Genomic DNA, 15,881 nt, shown 5'->3' with positions numbered 1-15,881 from the left:
GTACTAATTTTATACCAAATACCCACACATATATACTGCTACAAAACACAGATCTTTAGAAATATCATTAACGTGCAAAAATAAATTTGAGTCTATTTCTGAAAGTGTGACTACAGCCCACAGGTCATTAAAATTATCATAAAAAGAGTTACATCGATTAATCTTCCAGTCATAGCATGAAACTCTTCACATACATGCATTTTCTTTAAATTAACATTTCACCTGTGAAGGAGTGAAGCCTGACATGCGGAATGCTGAGAAGACAAGTGGCACCTCTCTCTTCAGTAACATCTCAATGTAGTAAGTTGTGCAAGAATACACAGGATGGATACCGGACTCTGCATTTTCCACAGAAAGATGGATCTGCCAAGGTGACAGCAAAAACAAAATTAGAACATGAGTGAACTTTGAAGAAAAATTCAAGTGGTGTCCTTCTTCTGGACAACCTATCATATACATTATCCACAAGGATATCTTGATTAATTTTCACATTCTTCGTTCTGCCATAATATAATCAAGCCATTTTATATTTGAGACCTCAGACAGAAACAATTATCTTTCAGCGAGCTTAAAATTCAGAACGTATTCGGAAATCAATTGCAAATAACGTCTAAGTGTAATCATTTTGGAGTAACATTGGGATATGTGAGGCTATAAAAATGATGGGGCCTTTCTGCTGCACTGGTATCCCACTTCCATCAATTAAAAAAAAGGCATACCTCATGGTCCTAAATGGATTCATGCTATCACAATCCCTTTCAAAGAAACAACTATCCTCACTACCCCACCATTTAAAAAAAATCTCCCCACACATCCAGTTCCTGTTGTTCTCTGTGCAGACTGAGCAGAGGAAGGGAGGAAAAAACTGGGGGGAAGGTCATTGTGGGAGATTTCTGTGTCACCTTCAAAGTAGCACTGCTTGCTAGGAGTAGATAAAAAGGGAGTAAAATACATTTTAAAGTTACTTCAGCTAGGCAACGCCCCCCCCCCACCCATCCTAAAATACTGATCACAACCACAGTATCTATTGACCAAATGACTATGATTAATAACTTTGTTTTGTCCTACCCAACTTATTACATCTAAACATCATCTTCTAAATTCTAATATGACTCAACTTGGACATATACCAGGCAGAACTATGCCGTTTGTCTGAAGACAATAAAGGAAACTTTGTGGTAGTGCTCACATAAGTAAGCAAATATGTCAGGAAGAATTGTGTTATTTTGGCAGACAATAATCCAGAGGTTCCAAAGGATCACCCAGGTGTATTGGAAACTACAAGGTAACATTATTTACAAGGAAGAGAAAAACACTGATGGGCAGCCAGAAGTCTTTTTTAGCCAGTAAATAAAAATGATGGAAGATCACTGGAATCCTACAGCCCCCTCCTGTGCTACCACTAAGTGACACATTAATGGATAAACTGTGAAAATAGCAGAAGCAGTTTTCAACAAATGGTTCTTACAGAGCACCATAAATGAAGACATACCATTTGTAGATATCATTTTCTTTTCCTCTGTACAATTTAACATTAATATATGTCTTGTCATTACATACAGTAGCTCTTTCTTTTTTATCTCACTATCTCCCATAGACACTGACCCCAATTTTAGGCATCTCCGCCTGGTGGGAATAAGGTATAGCATCCCGAAAATTGCAGCTCAGAACTACCTTGTTCCCACCCGGCCACCTATATTTTCATTGGGACCTTCCCATGGGCAGCCTGTTTTACACTGGAGCCTATTTATAATATGCAAATCAGGTCCAATGCTAACTGTAAGATTCTGATGCAATTTTCAAATACCATCTGGTTCAACGCCGGCAGTGCGCTACCATTAAACAAATGAGACTTGACCCTCAAAACGGCTCGGGTCTCTCACCAGTGACTTCCCATGTGCAGCCCGATAATCCTGCCCATGCTGGCCTGAAACAGGGCAAAGTAAAAATTACCTCTGACTTGTTGCTGGGATATGGGTGCTAGTCAACCTCCAGTATCTCATCCAAGCAGCCATTATTCATGCCTTGATAGTAAAGGTTGCATTTTCCTCCATAGCAGGCTCATTGGAGGAAGTGTGTCCAGATTACATTTTGACTCCAATGCAGTTTCTTGGGTCAGATTAACCTTAATAGTGAAGACGGGTTCCTAGTTCTACTCAAGCCCTCTATTAGGAGCTCATCTCTGTACCGGAGGGAAGTCAGCACTATTTTTTATACTGAATTCAAATTCTCAAATGCAATGATGAGAATGACCATTATAAACCTCTGGGTTACTAGTCCATTAACATAACCCATTAACATAACCCTACCCCTGTCCTGATGCTCAGCGGCATGATGCCAATGAGCCCAGCCCTCAAAATGGACCGGGCCTCCTGCTGGCCTGCTGCCAAAAGTCTGCTCGGGGTGGGGAAATCTACCCCAGTCTCTTCAAAAACTTGCCATCTGGAATGTAATAAAATATCTTTGGTAGTTAATGCCAGATTTTCCATCAGAAAAACATACAGAAGCATGCAGGCGGGGCAGCCAGAGAAATGCAGAGACGAGAAGGTTCGAAAATTGTTGCAGAAATTTTAGAGCTCTCTCTCCATCCCCTGACATTATCAAAAATGCAGTGGATGCAAACCAGTCATGCCCAACATAACCTCCCTGTAGACAGCCTGTAAGCTGCAGTCAAGGAAATCTGACAGCATAAATCAATTTTTTTAAACACATTTTTCCTGTTATGTTTCCATCACTGAATTTGAATTCAGGTCTCGCATCTCCTTAAGTGCAGAGCAACGATGTTACATAGCTCTACAGAATGTATATTTTTACATCATCTTTATATAGCGGAGGTGAAAAATCTGGTAAATATTTAGCAGCTTAAATAATAAGGCACATAAAAGATAAATGTTTGCTTAAATAATGCATTGATTATAACCTGCATGTTTTTCTTGTCCAGAAGTAGAATGTACCCATTTTACGGTTTTCACCTACAATGTACGGTACTGATACTAGTCCACTAACATAACCACTATACTACCCTAGCCCTGTCCTGCAGCCCACCGGCACGATGCCAATGAGCCCAGCCCACAAAATGGATCGGGCCTCCTGCCGGCCTGCTACCTGAAGTCCGCTCGGGGGGTGGAAGGGAAATCTACCTCAGTCTCTTCAAAAACTTGCCATCTGGAATGTAATAAAAAACCTTCAGTAGTTAATGCCAGATTTTCCTTTAGAAAAAACATACAGAAGTGTGCAGGCGGAGCAACCAGAGAAATGCTGAGACGAAATGGTTTGAGGCAGGATGAGGATAGTGCCTCAGCGTGCTGAAGAACCAGCACACAATGTCATGAAGTGGTAAGGCATAGGTTTCAACTTGTGATCTCCTCACTGGTCAATTTCTGATCGCAGCAAAATTAGGAGTGGAGGCTAAGTGCTTCACTACACTGGGGAGGAAAAATGAGAGGCACCTCTCTGTCAACTGAGAACGTCACAAGCAGAGACGTGGCAGCAGGTCTCTTGACTATAATTCTTACATAGTTTAGGGAGAACATAATGCAAAGAAGAGCTTTAAAAAAAAGAAAATGGAAGCTTATTGGTGCCAGTCAATAAAAGTAATTTCGAACTTGGCATATTAGGTTCTGATATAGTATGCATTTCTCAAAGTTACAAGTAAAACAGCTGAATTCCCTTTGGAGCTAGGAGCAATTTTGTATGTGGTGACAGAAATGACCATTAAAGTAGCATCATAGGTTGCATATAAAAAAGTCAAATTAATATTGAATGGTCTGTGTATGCAACATAATGGAGTACTGATGAGTATGATGGCATATTTATTACACTCTTGAAGCTGGTTTCATGACTTGCGAGTGAGCTCAATAGGTGTCAAAAGTGTGATAAACATGGTATCACATCCATTATATCAAGTATTTCCTTTATATTACTAGATTTATGAATTTAATGTGATCATTTTGCACAGCAGAACAAAGGGGATTTTGGATGAACGACCTGTGCAAAGGATATTATTTCTGGTTTTAACAGCCACATTGTGTGTGAATCAAGTTTTTTTTGTTTGAACACAGAGTCTGGGTTTATATTATTTTTCTGTTCGCGGCAAATTGTAAATATGAGAAAATTATTTTTGAAGATGCTGCAGCTGATATTTATATTGACTGTGATTTGATCAAAGATTGATGCTTTCATCATTTTCTTTGCTCTACTGTCAAGTGGCATCAATGGGAAGGCAGAACTATGAGGATGAGCCAGAGGAAATTTATGTGAGTCCTAAAGGATCCTGATACCAGCTAATTTTTTTCAGCCAACGTGGAATATGGCTCACCCAGTCTTATCTTTCTGGATTTTATGCAAAAAGGCTTCATCTATACTCAATTCTTTGTGACACGGGGGAATGCTCTTCAGATAAACCGGAAATTCAAGAATTTTTTTGTGCAAAAGATTGACCGAGCCTCTCCTTACCAGAAAGAATTTCCTTCTACTAAATGAAGTGTTTTTTCTTTACGTGGAGCAGACTTCACACTTCAATTTATGCAGCATCAACAGACAACACAAGCACTGAGTGTTGGTGACTGTGGAAGATCTATGTCAATCTATGGAGATCTGAAAACGGTTAGGTACTGCCAACATCCAGAGGTGGAATGATATAACCAGAAGTCCCGCCTACAGAGGTAAACTTGGTCAACCAATATCAAAAAAACGAAAACAGGAAGACATAACTCAATAGCAAAATACTGCAGATGCTGGAAATCTGAAATAACAACAGAAAATGTGAAACTACTCAGCAGTTCAGGCAGCGTCGTGGAGAAACAGAGTTAACGTTTCAGGTCGATGACCCTTCGACGTAACTCAGCATTGATGACTTGCAGATTGAAAGTTTGCTGTAAGCCCAAGACAACCCACAGTAAACTTTCTGCACAGGAGGAAATTGTCAAAAATACAGTAATTAAACAGACTATGCAAAAGGTTTTACTTGTGTGTAGTGGCTGTTGCAAGGACTGCTGTCAATTATGCAAGAAGAAGAAGTGTGGTACAGAATAAAAGCACTCTAAACAACATGGATGGGAATCAACATATGACCAAGGTGGTCTGAACATGGCATGAAGTTTTGAAAAGAGATTGTGTCAAAAATGTTTTTTCTTCTGGGTGATGGAATATGCACTCATATGTGGAGAACAAGGAAGGATAAGATTTTTTGTATCTCACTAATAAGTCAGTCTTGTCCCTACTAGTTGTATAAACCTTGCTATATTATATTTCTCTCTTTTTCTGAAGAAAACTTTGGGCGCGATCTTGCCAGCCCTGGGGAGGCGGGACTGCCAGGAAAATGGCAGAATCTGGGGGTTAACAGGCAGTTAAGAGGATTATCCCCATTTTTCCAACAGAGGCACGGGCTTCCCGATGTCGAGAAACCCCGCCAGAGTCACCGAGGCGAGCAGTGGCTCTGTGGGGGTCGGAGGGGTCCAAAAGTGCGCTGTGAAGGTAAGTGATGGCTGCAAGTGTGAAGAGGTAAGTATGTGAGGCGAGTGGAAAGTGATGGAAAATGTTTACTTACCTTTGTTTCTTCCAGCAGGCTTCAACAGTTGATGATGGGAGAGTCTTGCATCTCACCGGCAGAGATGAAGGGCTGGATTTTCATTGAGGAGGCGGGTTTACAAATTTTGGGGTTGTAGTCCTGCCTCCATCGAGTTCTAGCCAACCCACGCAATTATGTCTTGATTGATCTTGTTGAGCCCGCCTAGCGGGCTCAGCAGGCCAATTAAGGGCCACCCGGCAACAGGTGACGTCACAGATTGAAATTTCATCTGTCAAGACCTTTTGACAGATGAAATATCAGCGTTTCACAGCTGTTTGAAGCTGTCAAACACTGACAATCTGTACTCCAGGTTAATTCCTTCCTCTCAGGATGATTTAGAGATCTCCCCGGAACAGAAAGCAGAGGCTGCAGATTTTGACAGCTGGCGGCCATTCTGCTTTCTGTGCCGGTGAGATGAGGGACTCCCGAGACCTGAAGGAAGGAAGGCTGTAAAGGTAAGTAAAGGTTAGTAGAACTTCTTTAAACACTTCACACAGACCAAACACACTTACCTCTGCACTCATGCACCCATCACTCACCTGAACACCGGACATCTTGACCCCTCCAAGCCCTTCATCCCGAAGGCCTGCCTCGCTAACTTGGCGTGGTTTGGAGCCGTCGGGAATCCCACATTTCAACAATGAAAATAGGGATTAGGCTAAAAACTGCCTGTTAACTACTGGTTAACAGGCAGTTAATTGGCACTAATCCCCTTCCCGCCTCAGGGAGGCGGGTCTCAGTGTGGGGCGGGCATCCGCCTCCTTTGAAACTGGCATGGAGGCGGGTTGGGGCAGGATGGGGTCGGGATCCCCGATTTTGGGATTTTAAACCCCCACATGCCTCCAATTCCGACTCCACGGCCCAATGAAAATCCAGCCCGACAGATGGCTGCTGCATTCTCCGATGCAACAACCATCTAATTTCTGCTAAAGAAAGAGGTTTGATGAATCTTGAATACGTTGGGGGCGATTTTCCCAGCCCCGAGGAGGTGGGTTTGGAGGCGGGACAGTTAGCAAAATGGCAAAAACTGAGGGTGGGTTCGGAATGCGCCTCCCCGCAATTTTGCCAGTGGCGGGTTTCATGGGTGCGATTCAGTCCCGCCTCCATCAGTCGGGAGAGGTAGTTAATACCCTTAAATAGTAGTTAAGGGCCTCTATAATCCTATTTTGACAGGCCTTCGTTATTTTACCATATTTTCAGCGTGTTGCATGACCCTCCTAAACCACGTCAGCTAATCCTGGCGGGTTGACAAGTTGCAGCTCCACCATTAAAACAGAGCTTTCATCAGGGAGCAATTGCAGGCGGCAGAACTTTTGTTCCAAAGGTCTTTCAGCACTTTTAGCAGGCCTACCGAAGTCAGAGGTGCTGCAGCTTCTATCTCTCAACTGTGGGACCTCCTTGGAAGACCCTCTCCCCGCTTGGACTGAGCGCTTCCCCAATGGAGGCATCTGCCAGCAGCATGGGAACCATTTATTTCCTTTCACCATGTACCTAGATTCGGATGAAGAGCAGCCACAGCAGCAGCAGAACCAGGCAGCTCAGCAGCAACAGCAGCCCCAACCTCCTGCTCACCCACCTGATGCTGCACAGTGCAGAAGGCGTCAGCGCAAGGAAGCACGTTGTGCAAGGAATGCACTCATCCTGGCCAGATTTGCATAGGTTGCTCATTGTGGCACATGTGCTTGGCTCCTTCTTAACACATGATAGAAAATGGACTCCTTTCATATTCTGACCACCAACCTGACCACACAAATGTCGTGGAGCCCGCAATGTGGAGCTGCTTAAGCCGAAATAACAGATGCCATCACGCCAACAGTTTGCCATCACCTAATTTTAATACATTCCCACAGGGATGGCATTTCATCAATAAACAGAAACAATCACCCAATCTGCACATTGATCTGGAGGTTATATCCCTTGCCAGCTGGACTCACACAGCCTTGGTTTCTTTGGGAGGCCTCTTCCTCACAGATGAGGGGAAGAGCACCTCCCTGCTAGCTCTCGTCCCCTCAACCAGCATACCCAGCGCCTCATCCGAGAACCTCGGGGAGGCCCTTGCCTTGGAGCTGGCCATTCTTCAAGGAGATAACAGCTTGGAGGTGGTGCAGCATTGACCAAAAACCAGTGGAATGAGCCAAGGCAGCAAGCAGCCCTTAAATGAAGCTGGATAAGAGACGTCAGCAGAGGCGAGTGTTTTGAATAGTACTAGAGAAGAAAGTAATACTAGAGGCGTAAGTAGTACCATATTAAATAGGAGCAGACTAAGAAAGACAACGAAAAATTCAAAATGGGTTTAGAATGCATGTACGTAAACGCACAAAGTGTGTTGAATAAGGTTGGTGAGCTACAAGCACAATTAGCTGTGTGGCAATATGAGGTTGTGGCAAGAATGGAAACGTGGCTTAAAAACGGTGAGGACTGGGCACTTAATATTCAAGGGTACAAGGTGTTCAGAAAAGATAGGGAAGGAAAAAAGGGAGGTAGGGTGGCAGTGCTGATTAAGGAAGACATTGTAGTGTTGGAAAGGGAGGATGTTCTTGAGATGACAAGGACAGAATCCAGAATCCAGAGCAATAGAGTGGTGATATTGGGGGACTTTAATTACCCAAATATCGATTGGGATAATGCTAGGGTAAAGGGAAAGGACGGGGAGGAATTTCTGAAATGTGTTCAGGAGAATTTCCTTGACTAATATGTTCTTGGCCCAACTAGGAAGGAGGCATTGCTGGATCTGGTGCTGGGGAATGAGGTGGGCCAGGTCGACCAAGTGTCTCTGGGAGAACACTTGGGTACGAGTGATCATCGTATCATAAGATTTAGATTAGCAATGAAGAGGAGCAAGGAACAATCTAGAGTGGAACTTCTAAACTGGAAAAGGGCTAACTTCAATGGGATGTGAAAGGATCTAGCCAGGGTAAAATGGAACCAAAGCCTGACAGGAAAAATTGTAACAGAACAATGGGTGATCTTTAAGGAGGGGATCTTCCAAGCACAGGCTAGGTACATTCCAACAAGAGGGATGGGTAAGGGAACCAAAGCAAGGGCTCCTTGGATGACGAGGGAGATAGAGAAGATGATGAAACAAAAAAAGAGGGTGTATGATGCATGTCAGGTGAATTCTTCAAGGGAGAACCAGACCAAATACAAACAGTTGAGAGGAGATGTGAAGATGAAAATAAGATTGGCAACGAGAGAATGAGAGTAGAATGGCAGTTAACATAAAATGGAACCCAAAAATCTACCAGTATGTAAACAGTAATCAGGAAGTAAGAGGCGGGGTGGGGCCTATTAGAGACAAAGAAGATGTTATATGCTTAGGGCGCGATCTTGCCAGCCCTGGGGAGGCGAGTATGGAGGCGAGACTGCCGGGAAAATAGCAGAATCTGGGGGTGGGTGCCCATCCCGCCCCCAACCCGCCTCCGTGCCATCTTGCCAGGAGGCGGGTAGCCGACCCGCGCCGGGTCCCATCTCCTTGGAGGCGGGAAGGGGATTACAGGCACTTAACAGGCAGATAAGAGGATCATCCCCATTTTACCCACACAAGTGCGGGCTTCCCGAAGGCTGCGAACCCCGCCAGGGTCACTGAGGCGCGCAGTGGGTTTGCGGGGGTCAGAGTGGTGCAAAAGTGCGCTGTGAAGGTAAGTGATGGGTGCAAGTGTGGAGAGGTGAGTATATGAGGTAAGTGGAAAGTGTTAGAAAAAGTTTACTTACCTTTGTTTCTTCCTGCAGGCTTCAATTCGTTGGGGATGCGGAGAGTCTCACATCTCCGCGGCAGAGATGACAGTTGGCTGCTGCATTCTCCAATGCAACAACCATCTAATTTCTGCTAAAGAAAGAGATTCAATGAGTCTTGAATACAAGAACTCATCAAACTACAGAGAATGTCAGTGTTTGACAGCTTCACAGAGCTGTCAAACGATGACAATTCATCTGTCAAAATTTTTTGACAGATGAAATGTCATACGCTGATGTTCTCTGTAACCGGCTTTCCCTTAATTGGCCTGCTAAGCCCGCTGGACGGGTTTAACAAGGTCAATCAAGGGAAAATAGCGTGGTTTGGCCAGAAGTCGATGGAGGCAGGACTAAAACCTGACAAGTGGGAGTCCCACCTCCAAAAGCTCCCCATTGGCAAACTCCAGCCCTTTGAGTATTCTAGCCTTGCCCTGCACCTCTATGAGTACTTTGTATCCGTGTTTACTAAGGAGGTGCATGCTGACAAAATATCGGTAGAAGTGGAAAAGGGGCAAAAATTGATAGACAGGATGTACTAGAAAGGCTGGGTATGCTTAGGGTGGACAAGTCGTCTGGTCCAGATGGCTTGCATCCCAGGTTGCTAAGGGAATTGGGGGAGGAGACAGCGGAAGGGCTTGCCATAATTTTCTATTCTTCCCTAGATGCGGGGGAGGTGCCTGAGGATTGGAAAGTGGCAAATGTGTCACCATTGTTCAAGAAAGGGTGTAAGGACAATCCTAGTAACTACAGGCCGGTCAGTTTAACATCAGTGGAGGGTAAAGTTTTAGAAACAATAATCAAGGAAAAATTAACAGGCACTTGGAGAGGTTTAAGCTAATTAAGGAGAGCCAACACGGATTTGTAAAAGGCAAATCGTGTTTGACTAATCTAATTGAATTTTTTGATGAAGTAACAGAGAGAATTGATGAAGGGAATGCAACTGATGTTGTCTACATGGATTTTCGGAAGGCATTTGACAAAGTGCCACATAGAAGTCTGGTTAACAAAAATTGAGGCTCATGGAATAGATGGGTCAGTGGCAGCTTGGATAAGGAATTGGCTTACGGACAGAAAACAGCGAGTTGTGGTAAATGGCTGTTTTTCAGGCTGGAGGATGGTAGACAGTGGTGTTCCCAAGGGTCAGTGTTGGGGCGACTACTTTTTTTGATATGACCTGGATATTGGAATACAGAGTAGAATTTCTAAATTTGCCGATGACACCAAACTTAGGGGTGTGGCAAACAGTAATGATGATATCAATCGACTACAACAGGACATAGAAAGGCTAGCAGAATGGGCAGACAAGTGGCAGATGGAATTTAATACAGAGAAGTGTGAGGTGATGCATTTTGGCAGAAGGAACAGGGAGAGGTAATATACACTTAATGGCACAGTTTTAAAGAGTGTGCAGGGACAGAGGGACCTGGGAGTGAATGTGCATAGGTCCCTGAAGGTGGCAGGACATATTGAGAAAGTGGTTAGCAAAGCATATGGGATCTTGGGTTTCATAAATAGAGTTATTGAGTACAAAAGTAGAGAAGTTATGCTGAATCTTTATAAAGCGCTGGTTAGGCCACAACTGGAGTATTGCGTCCAGTTCTGGTCACCACACTTTAGGAAGGATGTGAAGGCCCCCGAGAGGGTGCAGAGGAGATTTACCAGAATGGTTCCGGGGATGGGGAATATTAGCTACAAGGACAGGTTGGAGATGCTGAATTTGTTTTCATTAGAGCAAAGCAGGTTGAGGGGTGATTTGATAGAGGTGTACAAGATTATGACGGGGTTGGATAAGCTAGATGGGGAAACGCTGTTCCCACTAGTTGATGGTACAAGGACTAGGGGATACAGCTTTAAGGTTTTGGGCAAGAGATACAGGGGGGACGTGAGGAAAAACTTTTTTATGCAATGAGTGGTAATGACCTGGAAATCACTGCCGACGGAAGTGGTGGAAGCGGAGACACTCAATGTTTTCAAGGGGAGACTGGATAGGCAATTGAGGGAAATAAACTTGCAGGTCTACGGGGATAGAGCGGGGGAATGGGACTAGCTGGATTGCTCTACAGAGAATCAGTACAGACTCGATGGGCCGAAGGGTCTCCTTCTGTGCCGTTAGGACTCTATGGGGGAAAATTGAGTCGTGGCCCCCTTTGGGGCACTGACTTCGCCGGGGCGCTACTTTTAGCGCCCCGAAAAAATTAGCACCACCGCGGCCGAAATTCATCGGTAGCACCCCAGGAGGGAAGCTATGGGGTGCCGCGGTATTACAGGCCTTCCTCCCCTTCTTAAATGGGAGGGGCCTAGCGCAGCGCGACCCAGACCCCAGCTGGGCCACCAGGGATCACAGTGCCGGCAAAAGAGCCCGGCACTTGAGGAGTGTTGGGCTCATGGAGCGCAGCCGGCACCCCGTAGGTGGGCTGCGGAGGAGGCCGGGGACGGCAATGGGGGCAGGTGCCGCCTGGCACTTCACCTTTAATTAGCGCCGCCCCAGCCGCAGGTAGCCCCCCGACCCTGTCAGACATAGCGATGATGTCATCACCGGCGGCGCAGCGCCACGGGGCGCTAACGGTTATCGCCGCAGCTAACCTTCCACTAAATTTCGCGGGAGGCATTGGTGGCGTGTGCCCTAGTTGCTTTGCGCCCCGTTAGCGCCCTAAGAGGGCGTTAACGGGAGGCACAAAGCAACCGAATTTTTCTCCCTATGACATTAATAAACTTTCAGAATAGATGTGTAATTGGCAAGTATGAGGTGGTACATTTTGGTAGGAAGAATAAGGAGGCCACATATGTGTCTAAATGGGGTAGAGCAGCAGAGGGATTTGGGGGTACAGATACACAAATCACTAAAAGTAGCGATGCAGGTTAATAAGGCCATAAAAATAGTAGAGGGATAGAATTGAAAAGCAGATAAGTTATGTTAAACTTGTATAGAACCTTGGTTAGTTAGATCACACTTGGATTATGCTGACCAGTTCTGGTCTCCATATTATAAAAAGGCTACAGAAGCACTGGTAAATGTACAAAAAAGATTTACTAGGATGATACCAGAATTGAGAGGTTATGCCTATCACAGAAGATTGAGCAGACTGGGGCTGTTTTCTCTATAGAAGAGAAGACTGAGGGGTGACCTAATAGATGTCTTTAAGATTATGAAAGGTTTTGATAGGGTAGACGTAGAGAAGATGTTTCCACTTGCGGGGGAGACCAGAACTAGGGGCCATAAATATAAAATATAAACAGAAAATGTTGGAAATACGCAGCAGGTCAGGCAGCATCTGTGGAGAGAGCTAACGGGGTCGATTTTGTTGAACCTGTCGGGAAGAAGGCGGGACTTCCCCTTTTGGGATTCTGACCCGCCTACTTCGACGTCCGGCCAATCCGCGTGATTTTCCCTTGATTGACCTTGTTGAGCCCGCCCAGCGGGCTCAGCAGGCCAATTAAGGGCCACCCGGCAACAGGTGACGTCACAGACTGCAATTTCATCTGTCAAGATTTCTGACAGATAAAATATCAGTGTTTTACAGCTATTTGAAGCTGTCAAACACTGACAGTCTGATTTCTAAGATGAGTCTTTCTGCGCAGACTCATTTAGAAATCTCAGCAGCACTAAAAGCTGAAGGCTGTCACTTTTGATAGATCGCAGCCGTTCAGCTTTCAGTTCCGGCTGAGTGCTGCGCTCCCGACGGCTACAGGAAGAAAGGCTGTTAAGGTAAGTAAAGGTAAGTAAAAGTTCTTTACACACTTTAGACACACCAAACACACTTACCTTTACACTCATGCACCCATCACTCACCTGAGCGCCGACATTGCGACCCCTCCAACTCCTTCAACCCGACGGCCCGCTGCTCTAACCTGGCGTGGTTTGGAGCCGTCGGGAAACCCACACGAAACCCCTCAAAATGGGGATTAGGCTAAAAACTGCCTGTTAACTCAGGCAGTTAATTGGCACTAATCCCTTCCCGCCTGGTTTCGGCGGGTCCCAGTGTGGGGCAGGTACCCGCCGCCCCTGAAACTTACGTGGGGCGGGGTTTTGGGCGGGATGGTGTCGGGACCCCCAAAGTCAGGATTTTCCCCCCTCACACGCCTGAAACCCCGCCTGACGGCTCCCTGAAAATCTAGTCCAACGTTTCAGGTTAATGATCTTTCGTCAGAATTATTGTAATAGAACAGAGGATTGTTGGGGTCCAGATATACACCTAGCCATAAATATAAGATAGTCACTAATAAATCCAATAGAGAATTCAAGAGAAACTTCTTTACCCAGAAAGTGGTTAGAATGTGGAACTCGTTACCACAACTAGTTGAGGTGACTAGCATAGATGCATTTAAGGGTGAGGGAGAAAGGGAAAAAAGGATATGTTGATGGGGGTAGGTGAAGAAGGGTAGGATGAGGCTCTTGTGGAGCATAAACAATGGCATGGAACTGTTGGGTCGAACGGCCTGTTTCTGTGCTGTAGATACTATGTAATAGAATAGAGGATTGTTGGGGTCTAGATATACACCTAACCATTTTCAGCATTTTCATCCCAATATTTTTTTTTACTCGTAGTATTTCTAACTCTTGGCACACCACGTAGAAAGTTTGCGGATTATTATCTTTTTCCTCACTAAATATGCCTCAAATTATTGTAAAATCCAGGTTAAAAGCTGTATGTTAACAAAAGATCAACTACGTTAAAACAGAAATTGCATTCCATTGCTAGCTAGTCATAAAACCCTCATTAGAATGCACTTATGTGCCCATAATTTTTAACACTCACGTTTCGGAAACTGAACTTTCTATCTGTTCTCCATCAAGTTTCTTTCCCCACTTTTGATGAACTGAAAAAATAAATAACTTGTGAGGTGAGTGAATGGTACCGGCGTGTTTTCCTTCAGTCTTTGCTTTCTCTGCTTTCTTTTGTCTATTAGAGGTCTTCTTTGCCTCAACTACTGGTTCCAAACCTATTCAAAAGTATATTTTATTTAGCTGTAGGATTTCATTTCAATGCATAAAGCTACTTTTGGCATGTTCTGCTTTACACATTATTTACATGTAACTGAAATATCCAGCAGGGAATTTAGATGGGCTAGAGTTAAACTACATCATCCTTTTCCTACTGGGGGGAGGTGTCAATAAAATGGTGTATGTAAACATTTCTTTCAGTCCTTTTGAGAGTTGTATCTAAACTCTCATCTTACAAACATTATATGGCTGATTTTTTAGGAAATTGGTGCTGTGCCTCATGCAGTTGAGTGTGCACTGCACTGTCTTTTAGCCTGCCTTTGTGATAATTTGTACTTTTAATGCCTTACAATCTAAGTGTGTATGTGGTCATCTGAAATTAAGACAAATAGAGGATTAATGAAGCAAGCAGATCATCAACATGCTATCCGTGCCATTCCTACTACTGTGATAATTTAGAAAAAAATAAAAACAGAAAATGCTTGAAGTAAATGGCAGGTCCATCAGCATCTGCAAAGAGAAATTGTAAAGTGATCTTTTTGATGGGAGACCTTTTGTCAGGACGGAGTTCTGATGAAAGAGCGCCACCTGAAATACTAATCCATCATTTCTGTTTTCAGATACTGCTAGGTATTTCCTGTCCTTATTTCAGATTTCTAGGATTTGCAGTTTTATCATTTACCAATATGTATTTAAAATGCCACAAACTATAACAAAACAGCTTTGTGAATGACATCTGACCACTAAACCACTGTTCAGCGATCAGCCAGAAATCTTGATGTTAAAAGTTTAATTTTAAAATGCTTTCCATTGAGCACTTTTTGTGCACCAGAGTATTGGAATTGCAATGAAACAGTATATGATAATGAGTTGTGAGCCCAGCACTTTATAAAGAGCAAGATGCAAAATAGAGAAAAGTGGTTTTTAGACACAGCAAGTTGTTGAGATCTGGAATGCACTGTCTGATGATAGGTGCTATATACCAAATGAAATTCTGAGTGAATAAAATTAAATGAATGCCTAATCACCATTCCGCTAAGCAAATGTACCCCACACTCTGCTTCCAGGGGCCCAAAAAAAATCACACGTTGAGTTATATTCTTAGGACTATTCTGATTAAGTAACATCAAAATAGAAATGAATAATAATGAAAAAAAAGTACGGCTGGGAATTGAAGTGGGATTAAAGACATGAAGGCAGACTTTTGGGAATCCACAGTAATCAAATCTACTGTACGTGTAATTCAAAGTAATGAAAACAAATATATGGCTCTGCATAAGCATTAAGTATTCAAAACACTAAGTATAAAACCACACACAAGGATACAAAGTGACGAGCTTATGGTAGTTTGTTGTTGTTTCATAAATCTATCACAGTGCATCAGCAAAATTGCAAGCTCCTGGTCAGAATCATCCTTTAATAAACCAAGGAACCTGCCATATCTGGAACAGAGAGATTTTGAACATACTCAGTTATTACAGTATTATCTAGGCATCCTAAAGAAGTGAGACTGCAGTCTTGTGTATGGGTTAACACCTACCAAAATGTACTAAAATGTTTGTTCTGTTATACAAATAACCATCTATAGGTTGACCTATGGTAGCAATACTATTGATCTGCCAATGTTTAAAGTGTCAA

At 43.8% G+C, this 15,881-nt stretch overlaps 1 protein-coding gene across 12 annotated transcripts in view; it reads right to left on the bottom strand.

The window, feature by feature from the left end:
• The window catches only part of tbc1d32 (TBC1 domain family, member 32), a 404,895-nt gene that overhangs the window by 47,311 nt on the left and 341,703 nt on the right, over positions 1–15,881 (bottom strand). For 6 of the 12 annotated variants that reach the window (XR_015079553.1, XM_085997302.1, XM_085997303.1 and 3 more), the window contains 3 exons: positions 15,570–15,685; positions 2,503–2,657; positions 223–363 (listed from right to left, as the gene is read on the bottom strand). Coding sequence is in view for 8 of the 12 variants with exons in the window: in XM_085997302.1 (XP_085853428.1) it covers positions 223–363; positions 2,503–2,657; positions 15,570–15,685 (412 nt within the window). In the remaining 4 variants the exon portion in view is untranslated. Of the gene's footprint in view, positions 1–222; positions 364–2,502; positions 2,658–14,058; positions 14,120–15,561; positions 15,686–15,881 lie in introns of those variants that run through there. The other 6 variants (XR_015079556.1, XR_015079554.1, XR_015079555.1 and 3 more) reach the window with 4 other exon arrangements.

The sequence above is a fragment of the Somniosus microcephalus genome, chromosome 9 (assembly GCF_052327205.1).
Source record: "Somniosus microcephalus isolate GS21.2 chromosome 9, FLI_Smic_1.0, whole genome shotgun sequence".
Taxonomy (NCBI): Eukaryota; Metazoa; Chordata; class Chondrichthyes; order Squaliformes; family Somniosidae; genus Somniosus; species Somniosus microcephalus.
The sequence above is the reverse complement of the archived record's forward strand: the minus strand, read 5'-3'. Positions and strand labels throughout refer to the sequence as shown.